This window comes from Microtus pennsylvanicus, chromosome 15, assembly GCF_037038515.1.
Source record: "Microtus pennsylvanicus isolate mMicPen1 chromosome 15, mMicPen1.hap1, whole genome shotgun sequence".
Classification (NCBI taxonomy): Eukaryota; Metazoa; Chordata; class Mammalia; order Rodentia; family Cricetidae; genus Microtus; species Microtus pennsylvanicus.
This window is the reverse complement of record NC_134593.1, coordinates 1,332,336-1,346,597: the sequence shown is the minus strand read 5'-3', so window position 1 is coordinate 1,346,597 and position 14,262 is coordinate 1,332,336. Positions and strand designations below refer to the sequence as shown.

General features: G+C 40.6%; 1 protein-coding gene across 1 annotated transcript; it reads left to right on the top strand.

Moving 5' to 3' along the window:
* The first annotated feature begins 3,440 nt into the window (after window positions 1-3,440).
* LOC142835868 (olfactory receptor 11G2-like) lies at window positions 3,441-8,765 on the top strand. Its single transcript, XM_075949677.1, has 2 exons — window positions 3,441-4,360; window positions 8,750-8,765. The coding sequence occupies exons 1-2, from the start codon at window positions 3,441-3,443 to the stop codon at window positions 8,763-8,765; spliced, it is 936 nt and encodes a 311-aa protein (XP_075805792.1).
* Window positions 8,766-14,262: the final 5,497 nt, after the last annotated feature.

Below are 14,262 nucleotides of genomic sequence, written 5' to 3'. Positions count from 1 at the left end.
TTTCTTTAAAAAATATTCTTCATCCTGGATAAGAATGGCATAATACAAAGTATAATAGAATTTTTATACTTGTTTTAAATTTACCTTCTAAGGCAATACAGTTTGACAGTTGAAACATTATCTCAGCCTCTAATTATATGTCCTTAAAATCTGAGTGGAAACGACATCCAGCAAACATAACGTAACACAGGGGACAGAACTGTTCTTCCCACGACAAAGGCACTAAAATGAATAAAAACATAAATTAAGATATAAATGGATAAAATATTGGGAAATTTTACTAGTCCCGGAGTCCCGCTGTCCCTAAAGTCAGATAAAATCCAGAAGTGGATAAAGATCAGAGAGAAAAATCTTTCATGTGAATTTTATTAGTTCCAAAATATTGATAAGTTTACTAATCACATTTTTAAAAATTACATTGACGTCCTTCTCTCCTGGTAGTTTGTCTTTCATCTGAAGGCTTACTGTTTTGAAATTTTCGTATAGAATATTGTTAGACTCCTTATATAATTACATCAACATTAAAAGGAAAAATTGTTGTTGAATTATATTATATGGCAAACAATCAAAGGAAGGTATTTTCATATCCTTTGTGCATGCTCTATTTATAAAGTTTAACCAAGTTCAACATCTAAGTTTAGTATTACTAAGCAAAGAGAGTTGGGGCCATTTAATTTAGAGAAACATAAAGCCATTTTGTGGGAGGATAACCATCCACAGTCACTTTGCCTTGAGATACTCCCAAGCATTAATTAGGAGAGAAAGGAGGACAAGGAGGAGGAGGAGGAAGAGAAATAAGAAGAGGAGGAGAAAAAGAGCAAGAAGAGGAAGGGGAGAAAGAGAATGAAATCATCTTCAGGTTTTCAAGGTATTTAAATTAATATTATAGCAAAAGTTACAGAATCCACCTTTCACATGACTGGGCTGGGAGCAGAACTTTGCTGACTTATATTCATAACACAAAGAATCGAATATCTACTTCAGACAATAAAATTAACGCTGATTCTATATTTCAGTTACATGTACTCTTGATGGCTGGAAACATGCTTAACAGAAGTAAAATGCAGCTATTTTGCGTAATTGTCTTAATTAAATGTCTTAATTCCAAAATTGATAGATTGCATTATCAGATAACACGAATCAACATATCAGAAAAGAATATTCATCAAAAAGTTTCTATTCCACATCCACACAATATCAGTCACTGTGAGTTGTGTTCTTGTCCCACAGCCCTCTCCCTCATTGGTTTTTTTTTTTCTGAGTTCTTGTTGCAGGTTTTTTAACAGGCAAAATGTAGATGATTCCAAATGACTTAGAAACAATTAACTTCTCAACGGAATTGAGAAACCCATGGCAACGTTTCCTTATTTATTTATTTATCTTTATTTTATTTTTTTTAATTGAAAAAAAATTTCCGCCTCCTCCCAGCCGCCCATTTCCCTCCCCCTCCTCCCACTCCTCTCTTCATCCCCCCACTCCTCTCTCCCTCCCTCTCCAGTCTGAAGAGCAGTCAGGGTTCCCTCCATCCAGGTCTAGGAAGGTGAGCATCCAAACTGGCTAGGCTCCCACAAAGCCAGAACATGAAGTAGGATCAAAACCCAGTGCCATTGTCCTTGGCTTCTCATCAGCCCTCATTGTTCGCCATGTTCAGAGAGTCCGGTTTTATCCCATGCTTTTTCAGTCCCAGTCCAGCTGGCCTTGGTGAGCTCCCAATAGATCAGCTCCACTGTCTCAGTGGGTAGGTGCACCCCTCGTGGTCCCGACTTCCTTGCTCATGTTCTCCCTCCTTCTGCTCCTCATTGGGACCTTGGGAGCTCAGTCCAGTGCTCCAATGTGGGTCTCTGTCTCTATCTCCATCCATCACCAGATGAAGGTTGTATGGTGATATGCAAGCCATTTCAGGCTCCCTATCCTCAGCTGCCCAAGGAACTAACTGGGGACATTGCCCTGGGCACCTGTGAGCCCCATTGTGCCCTTAAGTAATCTTCTTTGAGAATGGGCTGTATGCAAGAAGTGGGGTTAAGAAGCATCTACTTTAATAAACGGGTGCATATGAGTACCCAGATGGTGAAGAAGCAAGCACAGGACCTGCATGGGGACCCTCTGTGTTTACACTATAGCTCTTAGCTTAGTGTTACTATGGGACTCTTGACTTGGAGAAAGAATAGGATTCTGGCTTTTGCCTGCTCTTGGCACACTTTTCCTCCAGTTAAGTTGCTGTGTCCTACTTCAAAATGAGAGTTTTTGTTTCATCTTATTATATTTTATTTTGTCATGCTTGGCTGTTATTTATTAGAAGCCTGTCCTTTTCTAATGATAGACAGAAAGAGAGAGGATCCAGAGGAAAGGTAATGTGAGAGGAACTGGGAAGAGTAGAGGGAGAGAAAATTATAGTAAGGATATATTGTATGAGAAAATAATTTATTGTCAATAAAAGAAAATGGATTTAAAGATTTTTTTAGAAAACCTAGTTTAAATCATAATACTGATTACAGGCTGATCTCCATAGATACTAAACTTCCCAGAGAGGCTGTAAGATTAAATATGCACTAAAGTTGTCCTCTAAAACATCTGGTGGACAGTTTTCATGATCATTTAGTGAATAATCTTTGTTGAAAGCAAAACATGTTTAATGTGGTCATCTACCTGAAAAAAGTTAGTACTACCAAAAAGAGAGCCACCCAATGTAGCAAAGAAAGAAAAAGAAAATTTGTTAAAGCACAGACTCTAACATCGCTCAGGCTGAGGTAGAGCCTTTCACACTAGAGAGGGACAGCGATAGAATTCACATAAACCAGGGGGAGTGGTAGAATATCAGTTCAGTGATGTGTACTCTAAAGATGTGTGACAAAAGAGTCATTAGTCCTGGAAAAGAACTAAATATTCATCCCCCATAGGGTGATTTTAACAAGTGATACTTTATTCCTGTAAGATATAGAGCCATGAAAATATCATAAAGTTACTGAGCAAAAGATACCATCCAAAAGACCAACAGGGTGATTTTATTTGTGGGAAGAACAGAAGCGGGGAAAATGAAGAACAACTTTTTTAAAGTAACAGCTTTTAAATGGTATTAAATTATCAGGAAAGAGGAAAAAATTGTCATAAACAAACACATGACAGCAGTAGGGGATAGTCTATGTATTTACAGTTGTGTTTTCTTTATGATTTACTAAATTAAATATTAGTTACATCTTGTACCTAGTTCACTCATTACACAAAAAGAAAACTTCTGTGACTTTGTATTAATGTTCTCTGACATCATTGGTCTTCTACAAACCAAAACTATGCCAAACATGAGGCTTCAGGTTTAAACAAAACAGTGACAATGGATAAGTAAATGTTTGCATTTCCCAAAGATGACAAACACATTTCTTCATGCTAATTTCTCTTTAAACTGTCATTTGACAGTTTCTAGTGACTTTACAGCTCACCGACAGATGAAAACCCTCAGCAGCCCCAGCAACTCCAGCACCATCTCTGGCTTCATCCTCCTGGGATTCCCCTGCCCCAGGGAAGGGCAGATCCTCCTATTTGTGCTATTCTTTGTTGTCTACCTCCTCACACTCATGGGCAATGCTTCCATCATCTGTGCTGTGTGCTGGGATCAGAGACTCCACACCCCCATGTACCTCCTGCTGGCCAACTTCTCCTTCCTGGAGATCTGGTATGTCACCTCCACAGTTCCCAACATGCTGGCCAACTTCCTCTCTGACACCAAGGTCATCTCCTTCTCTGGGTGCTTCCTGCAGTTCTATTTCTTCTTCTCCTTGGGTTCTACAGAATGCTTTTTCCTGGCAGTTATGGCCTTTGATCGCTACCTTGCCATCTGCAGGCCTCTACACTATCCTGCTCTTATGACTGGGCGCCTCTGTAACATCCTGGTGATCAGTTGCTGGGTGCTTGGTTTCCTCTGGTTCCCCGTTCCCATCATCATCATCTCCCAGATGTCCTTCTGTGGGTCCAGGATTATAGACCATTTCCTATGTGACCCTGGCCCTCTCTTGGCCCTCAGCTGTGTGAGAGATTCTTTAATAGAGTTGACTAGTTCCACCTTAAGTTCCCTACTTTTATTTGTCCCATTTTTCTTTATCATGGGGTCTTATGCTTTGGTTATGAGAGCTGTGTTGAGGGTTCCTTCAGCGGCTGGACGAAGGAAGGCCTTCTCCACTTGTGGGTCCCATTTGACTGTGGTTTCTCTTTTCTATGGATCGGTGATGGTCATGTACGTGAGCCCAACATCTGAACATACAGCTGGAAAGCAGAAACTTGTGACTCTGTTTTATTCTGTAGTTACTCCACTCATTAATCCTGTGATCTACAGTCTGAGGAACAAAGATATGAAATGTGCAATGAAGAAATTACTGAAAATATAAAACCTGTGCTCTTGTTTTAAAAGACCATCTCATCTTGTCTTATTGACTAAAAACAAAATTCACCAATCATGGTGGTACAGATCTGTAATTCCAGCACTCTAGAGGCTGATGCAGGAGAATTGCCAGTTAGAGGCTAGCTTAATGTCTGTAATGTGAATTTATCTCAAAAATAAAGTGAAGCCAGGCAGTGGTGGCACACACCTTTAATCCCAGAATTCGGGAGGCAGAAGCAGGCAGATCTCTGTGAGTTCGAGGCCAACCTGGTCTACAAAAGCTAGTTCCAGGACAGACTCCAAAGCAACAGAGATACCCTGTCTCTAAACCCCTCCAAAAAAAGTGAAAAGAAAAAAACATAAAGAAAAGAAGCTAATTTCACTTGGGAAATTATTATTTTTTATTTCCTAGAATATGTAAGACTATAAGGGGTCACTAGTATGTCCTCAATCTCCATGATTACTAATGATAAACTACCAATTTAAGAAGCCTGGTTTGTTAGGAAAATGAAAGTATCTCCACAAAGACAGAAAATACTAGAGCAATTTTGTTTCTGAATAAGAATTAAGCCATAATGTGCATCAGAAACAGCTCACTGAATGACTGTAAACACGGAAAGACATCAATGTGCTGCATACCTCTTATCTAGACAAGCAATAATTAGTCCTCTAAGGGATTTAACAACACAGTCTGTGAGCAGAGACTGCCCTACAGTCAGCTGCACTTAGTCTTTGCCATTTCCAATAGCAGTAGACCAAAGCCTTCAGACAAACTTAAAGTTTTCCACCACCTTTTCTACAACAGCAAGTTACCTTTACACTTTTAGCTAAACTTGACTTGTCTTACTCTTCTAAAAAAAAGACTATCACAATAATATTAAATAATAAACAAAAGATTAATATCTTTGAAATATATAAATGGCCAAAACAGTTAGAAAAGGTGCCCTGGTCCAACAGAAAAGATTCAGATACCTAAAATATTTTATTTTAGTTGAAAGAAAAAAATAAAAATAAAAACAGTAAATTTATCACAGAGCCACACAACAAAACTAGCATGGTACTAGTACAGAGATGGGTATCTAGACAGATGGCACAGAACAGAATCCAGAGTTGGAGCCTTGGACCTAGTCAGAAAAGACAGTCTCTCCAACAAATTGATACTAGGAAAACTGAATTTCCATGTAAGAGAATAAAACGGGATCCTATTTCTCACCCTGTTTAAAAGCCAACTTAAAATTAATCAAGGACCTTAATGTATAACCCAACACTCTGAAGCAGAGGGAAACATAGGGAAATATTTCATAGTGAAGAAATAGGACAGTACTTCCTGGATAGGATTCCAAGAGTGCATGAGATAAGGTCAAGAGTTTGCCACGTCCCAACCCCTTTATCTACTGAGATTTCTGACAAAGCAGATATCAAGTCAGCCTTAATCAGAAGAGACAAAAATGTGCTGCATGCTAACAATTAGGACCATACAATAAGAGTTGGCACACCCAGGAAACTCATTCTATGGTGAATGAAACCCAGACAAGATGGATAAGAGCACAGAAAATAAGGAAGGGTACAGATGAATTTCCCTACTGATCATAGACCCCCAACCTCAAGACTCATAATCTTATCTTCAAAGACTGAAGTCACACTAGAAAACTTTTACATCTAAGAAACATTTAAAGCACAGTATCAAGATGCAAAAATGAATATACAAAGATTAGTATCTTTTCCAAACACCAACAAATTTGATAAGAAAGAAGCCAATAATACTACTAATAATAATAATTCCATTTACAATATCCTCTTTCAAAAGTACCCTGGAATAAGAAGTAAAACCCTCTCTAATAAAAATTATAAAATAGTGGGAAAAATTGAAGAGGATATTATATGAAGAAAAATGTTCCATCTTTATAGATAGGCAGAATTAATATTATTAAAATGGTAATATCATAAGAAGTGATATACTGGATCAATAAAAATGGAGGAGGAGTGGATATGGGAGCAGGGAAGTATATATCTTAATTAAGGGAGCCATTTGAGGGTTGGCAAGAGACTGGACACTAGGTTCCCAGGTGTCCAAGGGGATGTCCCCAGCTTGTTCCTTGAGCAGCTGAGGAGAGGGCGCCTGAACTGGCCCAATCCTATAGCCACTCTGATGAATATCTTGCACATCACCATAGAACCTTCATCTGGTGATGGATGGAGATAGAGACAGAGACCCACATTGGAGCACTGGACTGAGCTCCCAAGGTCCAAATGAGGAGCAGAAGGAGGGAGAACATGAGCAAGGAAGTCAAGACCGCAAGGGGGGCACCCACCCACTGAGACGGTGGGGTTGATCTAATGGGAACTCACCAAAGCCAGCTGGACTGGGATTGATGGAGCATATGATCAAGCTGGATTTTCTGAACGTGCCTGACGTGGAGGGCTGACTGAGAAGTCAAGAACAATGGCATTGGGTTTTGATCTGCTCCATGTACTAGCTTTGTGGGAACTTAGTCTGTTTGGATCCTTACCTTCCTAGACCTGGATGGAGGAGGGAGGACCTTGGACTTCCTACATGCAGGGAACCCTGACAGCTCTTTGGACTGGAGAGGGAGGGGCAGGGGGAGGGGGAAGGGAGGGAAATGGGAGGCGGGGAGGAGGTGAAAATTTGTAATAATAATAATAATAATAATAATATCTTTTAAAAAAGAAAATCTCCAATAAAATTACAATGATATTTTTATTTTTTATTTAACATAATTTCTTTATTGGATCTTTTGAAATTTCACATCATGCACCCCAATTCCATCCTCTTCTCAGTCCCTTCATACCTTTCCCTGAACCCTGAAGAACCATCCCAAAAGAAAATTTTTTAAGATCAAAACAAGCAAGAACAAACAAACAAACAACAACAACAACAAAACCTCTTTGCTCCTCCATCTTTCCCACCTCCCCAACACCTTCTCGTTCTTCCTGGTGGCATTGGGAGCCTCTGGTTTCTGCTCCTCCACATTACTGGATCTTCACTGAAACTCCTCACAGATATCCTACGGCTTCTCAAAGTTATGGAGATCCTGCAGGTATTGTTCCACAGGACCAGTCCCTTCACAACCTCCAGCAAGTCCTAAATGGAGTAGATGTTAGGGTGGGCCAACCTAAGACCCAGCTGTGGGCCTAGGTGGCTGAGCTCCTCAGTCCAGGCTACTAGGACTGTTCCATTCAAGTGAGGGGCAGAGTCAGCTTCCCTGTGCCCAAGCCATCAGGGTCAGTTTTGTCTCGTCTGTGGTGAGGAGTGGGGCACCTCTTCTAAGTGCAGGAGGCCAGCTCTCCCATGAGGGTCTACACTTAAAGATGTGTCCCTGCCTAAGGTGCCTTCTGATTGGTTTAATAAAGAGTTGACTGGCCAATAGTAAGACAGGAAAGAATGGGTATGTGTTTAGGGGAAAGCGGAAAGAAGAGGAAAGAAGAATGTAGGACTGCAGGAGACACTAGAGAGATGCTGAAGCAGTCAGACATATAGCACAGAGTAGAAGTAACCAAATCACGGTAGGATTGGTAAGTCACATGCTCGGTAGGTGGCAGGTTAATTTAAGTTAAAAGAGCTAGTGGGACCAGCCTAAGCTAATGACCAAGCGTTCATAGTTAATAAGAAGTCTCTGTGCCATCATTATTTGTGAGCTGGCGGCCAGTGAAAAGCTTGCTACAACTGGGGCCAGCTCTCTTGCTACAGTGTCCAGAGAAGGGCTGTAAATGGCAGGGCCAGCTCAGTATGCCCTCTGATTTCATCATGCATGGTTCCTAAGAACCCCCGAGGTGACATTGGCCACAGGCCCTGGCCCTTAGCAACAACTTGGGAAAAGGCGACATCCTGGGTGGATGCACAGGCCACTCAGATCAGTATGGTGGCAACATGGCTGAGAGACTTCTACATAGACCCCTGCTGTCGAAGGACCACAGACACAGAAATTGTCCTCCACAGCAGCCCAAGTCTCACAAAGTGTGAGCTCTCAGTTACTTCTCCAGAACTCTGCCTGTCTGCCTGTCTGCCTGCCACATGCTCCCTGCCATGATTGTTATGGCAAACTGTAAGCCCAAAATAAACTTTTGGTTCTGTACATTTCCTTGGTCCTGGTGTCCAACCTCAGTGACAGAAAAGTAATTAAGACAGAAATTGGTGCTAGGGAATGGGCTCTTGCTGTGACACATCTGACCATACTGGTTTTGGATGAATGTGGAAGACTTTCATACTTTGGACTAGAAAATTGGTTAAATGCAATAAGTATGGATAATCCAACCTAGTAGAAGTTTGGAAGACAGAAGTGCTAAGAGCCTCATGGACTGTGGACGCCTGGCTCAAGAGATTCTGAAGAACAATAACAGAAACTGGGCTAGAAACCATTCCGTGATATTTTGCTAAAGAATCAAAAGGAATAGAGGCCATAAATTTGAAAAATATCAAGCAATAGTATATGAGAGGGTTTGGAGGAAGGAAGAAACAGAGAAATAATGTGGTTATAATAACAAATAATAAAAGAAATAATTTCTTTAAAAGAATATGACTGCCTTTTGTCATGTCCTAAAAAATATTCCTGGGGCAAAATTGAAAAATAATGGATTAGTTTCCTTGATATTGACTCTGTTGCATGGATACTGGGAACCACTATTATGCAGATCTATCATGAAAATGAAAAAAAATGGAGCAAAAGAAATGCAAAATGTGCAGAATGAGGACAAAAATAGGCACCAGAAACTTAGTGCTAGTGCCAAAGTGTGTGCTTAATGAGATGAGATTAAAGACAAGTCTTTTCCGAAGAAGAATGGAGGAAGGCAAAATTCCACAGAGGAAAATTTACAGCTTTACAAAGGAAGGCCTGAGAAATTTCTGTGTCTAAAAGGCAACTACAATAGAAGCTGTGTGGATGATTCAAGGGGGAGTCCCAGATTCATCCCAGCTAAACTTGGAAGTAACACCTATGTGGTTCTGACTTTAGAGTCATGAAGGATGCAGGAGTAAAGTTGTTTCAGAACCTTCCTCCACACGTTACAGGGGTCATTGTGTAAACCTATAAAATAAAGCCTGGATTATATTTGATTATATTTGAAATCCCAGGGTGTTGGAGGTTCCATTGCCACAGGATGTCCGCCACATAGACCTTCACAAGGAGTGGAACCAGCACATGAGAAAGAAGTGTGTTATAGTCGGCAAAGCTGGAATATTAGAACCATCTAATCTTCTTGACATTAAACATATAACTACAGAATTTGGAGTTTGTCCTGCTAGGTTTCAGTTCCTCTTTGGTCCAGCATGTACTCACTATATTCTTATTTCTCCCTTTTGGAATGGTGTGTTCATTCTGTGCCATTGTATGTTAAAAGTATATAATTTACTTTTGATACTGATTTTAAAGGGGGTTAGTTTTAAGAGATTGCCTTGGAACTCAGGGGAGAACTTAGATTTTGTGCTTTTAAACTATGTTGACCCGGATTTTAACCCACAAACCTATGAACACCTGATTTTCGATAAAGGAGCTAAAAGTATTCAATGGAAGAAAGAAAGCATCTTCAACAAATGGTGCTGGCAGAACTGGTTGTCAACCTGTAGAAGAATGAAAATAGATCCATATCTATCGCCATGCAGAAAACTCAAGTTCAAATGGATTAAAGACCTCAATATCAGGCTGAACACACTGAACCTGATAGAAGAGAAAGTGGGAAGTACTCTACAACATATGGGCACAGGAGATCACTTCCTATGTAAAACCCCATCAGCACAGACATTAAGGACAACATGGAATAAATGGGACATCCTGAAACTGAGAAGCTTCTGTAAAGTAAAGGACACTGTCACTAAGACAAAAAGGCAACCCACTGACTAGAAGAAGATCTTCACCAACCCTGCAACAGACAAAGGTCTGATCTCCAAAATATATAAAGAACTAATGAAACTAGACTTTAAAATGCTAATTAACCCAATTAAAAAATGGGGCACTGAACTGAACAGAGAATTCTCAAAAGAAGAAGTTCAAGTGGCCAAAATACACTTAAGGTCATGCTCAACATTCTTGGCGATCAGGGAAATGCAAATCAAAACAACTTTGAGATATCATCTTACACCTGTCAGAATGGCTAAAATCAAAAACACCAAGGATAGCCTTTGCTGGAGAGGTTGTGGAGTAAGGGGCACACTCATCCATTGCTGGTGGGAATGAAACTTGTGCGACGACTTTGAAAATCAGTGTGGCAGTTTCTCAGGAAATTCGGGATCAGCCTACCCCTGAACCCAGCAATACCACTCTTGAGAATATACCCAAGAGATGCCCTATCATACTACAAAAGGGTTTGTTCAACTATGTTCATAGCAACATTATTTGTAATCGCCAGAACCTGGAAACAACCTAGATGCCCTTCAATGGAAGAATGGATGAAGAAAGTGTGGAATATATACATAATAGAGTACTACTCAGCGGTAAAAAAACAATGACATCTTGAATTTTGCATGCAAATGGATGGAAATAGAAAACACTATCCTGAGTGAGGTAACCCTGACCCAAAAAATTGAACATGGGATGTACTCACTCATAATTGGTTTCTAGCCATAAATAAAGGACATTGAGCCTATAATTTGTGATCCTAGAGAAGCTAAATAAGAAGGTGAACCCAAAGAAAAACATATAGTCATCCTCCTGGATATTGGAAGGAGACAAGATTGCCCGGCAAAAATTGGGAACTTGGGGGTGGGGTGGGATGGGAGTAAGGGGAAATGGGGAGAGACAAGTGAGAAGAGGAGGATGGGGGGAGCTTGGGGGAATGGGATGATTGGGATTAAGGAAGGGTGGATATGGGAGCAGGGAAGTATATATCCTAATTAAGGGAGCCATCTTAGGGTTAGCAAGAGACTTGATTCTAGAGGGGCTCCCAGGTGTCCAGAGAGATGTCCCCAGTTAGTTCCTTGGGCAGTTGAGGAGAGGGAGCCTGAAATGGCCCTATCCTATAGCCATACTGATGAATATTTTGCATATTACCATCGAATCTTCATCTGGCAATGGATGGAGATAGAGACAGAGACCCACATTGGAGCACGACTGAGCTTCCAAGGTCCAAATGAGGAGCAGAAGGAGGGAGAACATGAGCAAGGAGGTCAGGACCACGAGGGGTGCACCCACCCACTGTGACAGTGGAACTGATCTATTGGGAGCTCACCAAGGCCAGCTGGACTGGGACTGAAAAAGCATGGGATAAAACTGGCCTCTCTGAACATGGTGGACAATGAGGGCTGATGAGAAGCCAAGGACAATGGCACTAGTTTTCGATCCTACTGCATAAATTGGCTTTGTAGCAGCCTAGCCTGTTTGGATTCTCACCTTCCTAGACCTGGATGGAGGGGGGAGGACCTTGGACTTCCCACAGGCCAGGGAGCCCTGATGACTCTTTCAGACTGGAGAGGGAGAGGGAAATGAGTGGAGGGTGGGGGAGAGGAGTGGGGGAAGGAGGAGAGGAGTGGGAGGAGGAGGAGGGAAATGGGAGCCAGGGAGTAGGCAGAAATTTTTTCATTTAATAAAAAGAAAAAGATAAAAGAAAGCATCTTCAACAAATGGTGCTGCCATGACTGGATGTCAACATTTAGAAGACTGAAAATAGATCCATGTTTATCACTATGTACAGAACTCAAGTCCAAGTGGGTCAAAGACCTCAATATAAATCCAGGCACACTGAACCTAAGAGAAGAGAACGTGGGAAGTAACCTTGAACACATTGGTATAGGAGTTCATTTCCTAAATAGAACACCATTAGCATAGATACAAATAGCAACAATCCATAAATGGAACCTCCTGAAATTGAAAAGCTTTTAAGGCAAAGGACATGGTCAATAAGATGAAAAGCAGCCTACTGAATGTGAAAAGATCTTCACCAACCCCACATTTGACTGAGGACTGATCTCCAATATATACAAAGAAACTAGATGTCAAAATGACATTTAACCCAATTTAGAATGGGGTACAGATCTAAACAGAGAATTCTCCACAGAAGAACCTCAAATGGTTGAAAGACATTTAAGGAATTGTTCGACATCCTTAGTCACCAGGGAAATACAAATCAAAATGACTCTGAGATTCCATCTTACACCTGTCAGAATGACTAAGATCAAAAATACTTATAATAGCTTATGTTGGAGAGGATGTGGAGTAAAGGGAACACTCCTCCACTGCTGGTGGGAGTACAAACTTGCACCAGCCACTTTGGAAATCAACATAGCAATTTTTCAGAAAATTGGGAATTAATCTACCTCAAGACCCAGCAATACCATTTTGGTGCATATAGCCAAGGGATATTCAATCATACCACAAGGACTCAACTATATTCATAGCAGCATTATTTATAATAACCAGAACCTAGAAACAACCTAGATGCCCCTCAACCGAAGAATGGATAAAGAAAATATGGTACATTTACAAAATGGAGTATTATTCAGCTGTAAGAAACACTGACATCATGAAATTTGTAGGCAAATGGATGAACCTAGAAAATACCATCCTGAGTTTGGTAACCCAATCTCAGAAAGGTTAACATAGTATGTACTCACTCATAAGTGGATACTAGATATAAAGCAAAGGATAACCAGAATACAACCCACAGCTCTAGAGAAACTAGGTAAAGACTGATCCTAAGAGGGGCATATATGAATTACTCTGGGAAGGGGAAATAGATGGATCTCCTGGGTAAATTGGAGAGGGGAGCATGAACGGATAGTAATTTAGAACTAGGACTTCTGCATGTCGGTGACAGTTTTGTGGCTTGGTCTGTTTATGAGGCCCCAGCAGTAGGACCAGGATCTATCCCTGGTGCATGAGTTGACTTTTTTTTTAGCCCATTCCCACTGGTGGGATATCTTGCTCAGCTTTGATGTGGGGGAGGAACTTGGTCCTGCCTCAACTTGATGGGCCAGGCTTTGTTGAGTCCCCATGGAAGGCCTTACCCTTTCAGAGGAGTAGTTGGGAGTAGGGTGGAGGGAGGTGGGTATTGTAGGAGGCTGCTTGTTTGTTCTTGGCAGCTCAGACCAAGAAATAATCACACAGAAACTATATTATTTAAATCACTACTTGGCCTATTAGCTTTAGCTTCTTATTGACTAGCTCTTATATCTTAATTTAACCCCTTTCTATTAATCTGTGTATCACCATGTGGCTGTGGCTTACTGACAAGGTTCTATCAGGCATGGAGCTACATGACTTCTCTTGACTCCACCTACTCTCTCTATATATATATAGCCTCACAATTTTCTGTTACGCCTTTGGCCAAGAGCAGCTTCTTTATTCATTAACCAATATAAGCAATACATATACAGAAGGACCTCCCAGACCACTTTACCTTTTCTGTTTATAAAAAGGAAAGTTTTAAATTTAGCATAGTAAAATTACATATAACAAAAGAGTTATCTAGAAAGAATTATAGTTACAATATTTATTTTTTACTTTACCCTTTATCATAACTAAGGAAAACTATAACTGTAACTATCTATTTTTAAATTCCATCAAAGACTCCAGATGGAATCTTAGGTAAGATATAATATTACCTAAGTTAACAGATGTGCATTGCAAGCAACTTCTAAAAGCCTTGAATTGACAGAGACATCTCACTGCCTAGAAAGTCACCCAAATGTTCTTCTCTAACACTGGAGCATCCTATCTTCAGTCTACAGGCCCATAATATCCAGCAAACTTTTCCACAAAGCAGGAAGTTTCGAACACAGTTCTACATATATTGGCAGTTTTCAGTCACATTTTTCTGTGTCCTGCTGAATGTCTAGCAGACACTTTCATGAATCAGGAACTCTGAAGAATCATCTCACCTTTAGGCAAGTTCAGCAGTCATTTCTCTGTGGGTCCTGCAAGTCCAGTTAATACAGCATAGCACCA

Excerpts from the sequence above, each read along its gene's own strand:
- LOC142835868 (XM_075949677.1), top strand. The coding sequence starts at position 3,441 with ATGAAAACCCTCAGCAGCCCCAGCAACTCCAGCACCATCTCTGGCTTC.